This window comes from Fonticula alba (genome assembly GCF_000388065.1).
Source record: "Fonticula alba strain ATCC 38817 unplaced genomic scaffold supercont2.183, whole genome shotgun sequence".
Lineage (NCBI taxonomy): Eukaryota > Rotosphaerida > Fonticulaceae > Fonticula > Fonticula alba.
The window spans coordinates 1-689 of record NW_009243153.1 but is presented as its reverse complement, the minus strand read 5'-3'; the positions used below and the strand labels follow the sequence as shown (position 1 = coordinate 689).

Sequence of the window (689 nt, the reverse complement as noted above, 5' to 3'; positions counted from 1 at the left end):
CCGGGGCCCCGGGCTCCCTGGCACTTGGGCGGCGGGCCGAGCCGCCAGACATAAAAGGGCGCGGCCGGGAGCCGCGAGGCCGGTCGCCGGGGCCAACCGCAAAAGCGAGCCCCCCCCCCCCCGTCCAGCTCCCGCCCTCTCTTGCCTCGAAGGTACCCTCCGCGCAGGGCCGCGCCCCGGACGCGCCCTGCCCCCCCCCCTCCCGCCCCCCGCTGCCCCTTTGGCCGATGAACTGACCCCCTGCCGCCGGCCGCCCAAGCACCGGCCCCACCGCCGGCATGTCTCGCAACCACAGCACCGGTCGCCCGGGCCCGGATGTCCTGCGGGCGTCCGGCCCCTCGTCCGGCGCCCGGAGCGTCTCGCACGGGTCCCACACCCACGGGCAGACCGTCCATGGCCACCACTCGACGCGCGGCTACTCCACCAATGCCAGCGGCCAGCGCGTCACGCACTTCACCAACGTCCAGTACCAGCAGAGCCCCCAGGGCCAGTACTCCGGCCACGCGCAGCGCGGCACCCATGTGTCCGGCGCCGCCCGCGCCAGCGTCCAGCACTACACCATGTCGCCGCAGGGCCACCTGGGCCAGGCCCGCTCGGGCGCCGGACGCAAGTAGGCCCCGGGACCGCGCCGCCCCGGCCGCCAGCCCCTGTGCATCGAATAAATGCTTTGTGCCCCTTCTTCCCTCGCG

The 689-nt window shown here is 75.6% G+C and overlaps 1 protein-coding gene across 1 annotated transcript; it reads left to right on the top strand.

Moving 5' to 3' along the window:
• Positions 1–278: 278 nt before the first annotated feature.
• On the top strand, positions 279–614 carry H696_06376 (hypothetical protein; the record flags this gene model as incomplete). Its single annotated transcript, XM_009500116.1, has 1 exon — positions 279–614. One exon carries the CDS (start codon positions 279–281, stop codon positions 612–614), a length of 336 nt encoding a protein of 111 aa, XP_009498391.1.
• Between the last annotated feature and the right edge of the window lie 75 nt (positions 615–689).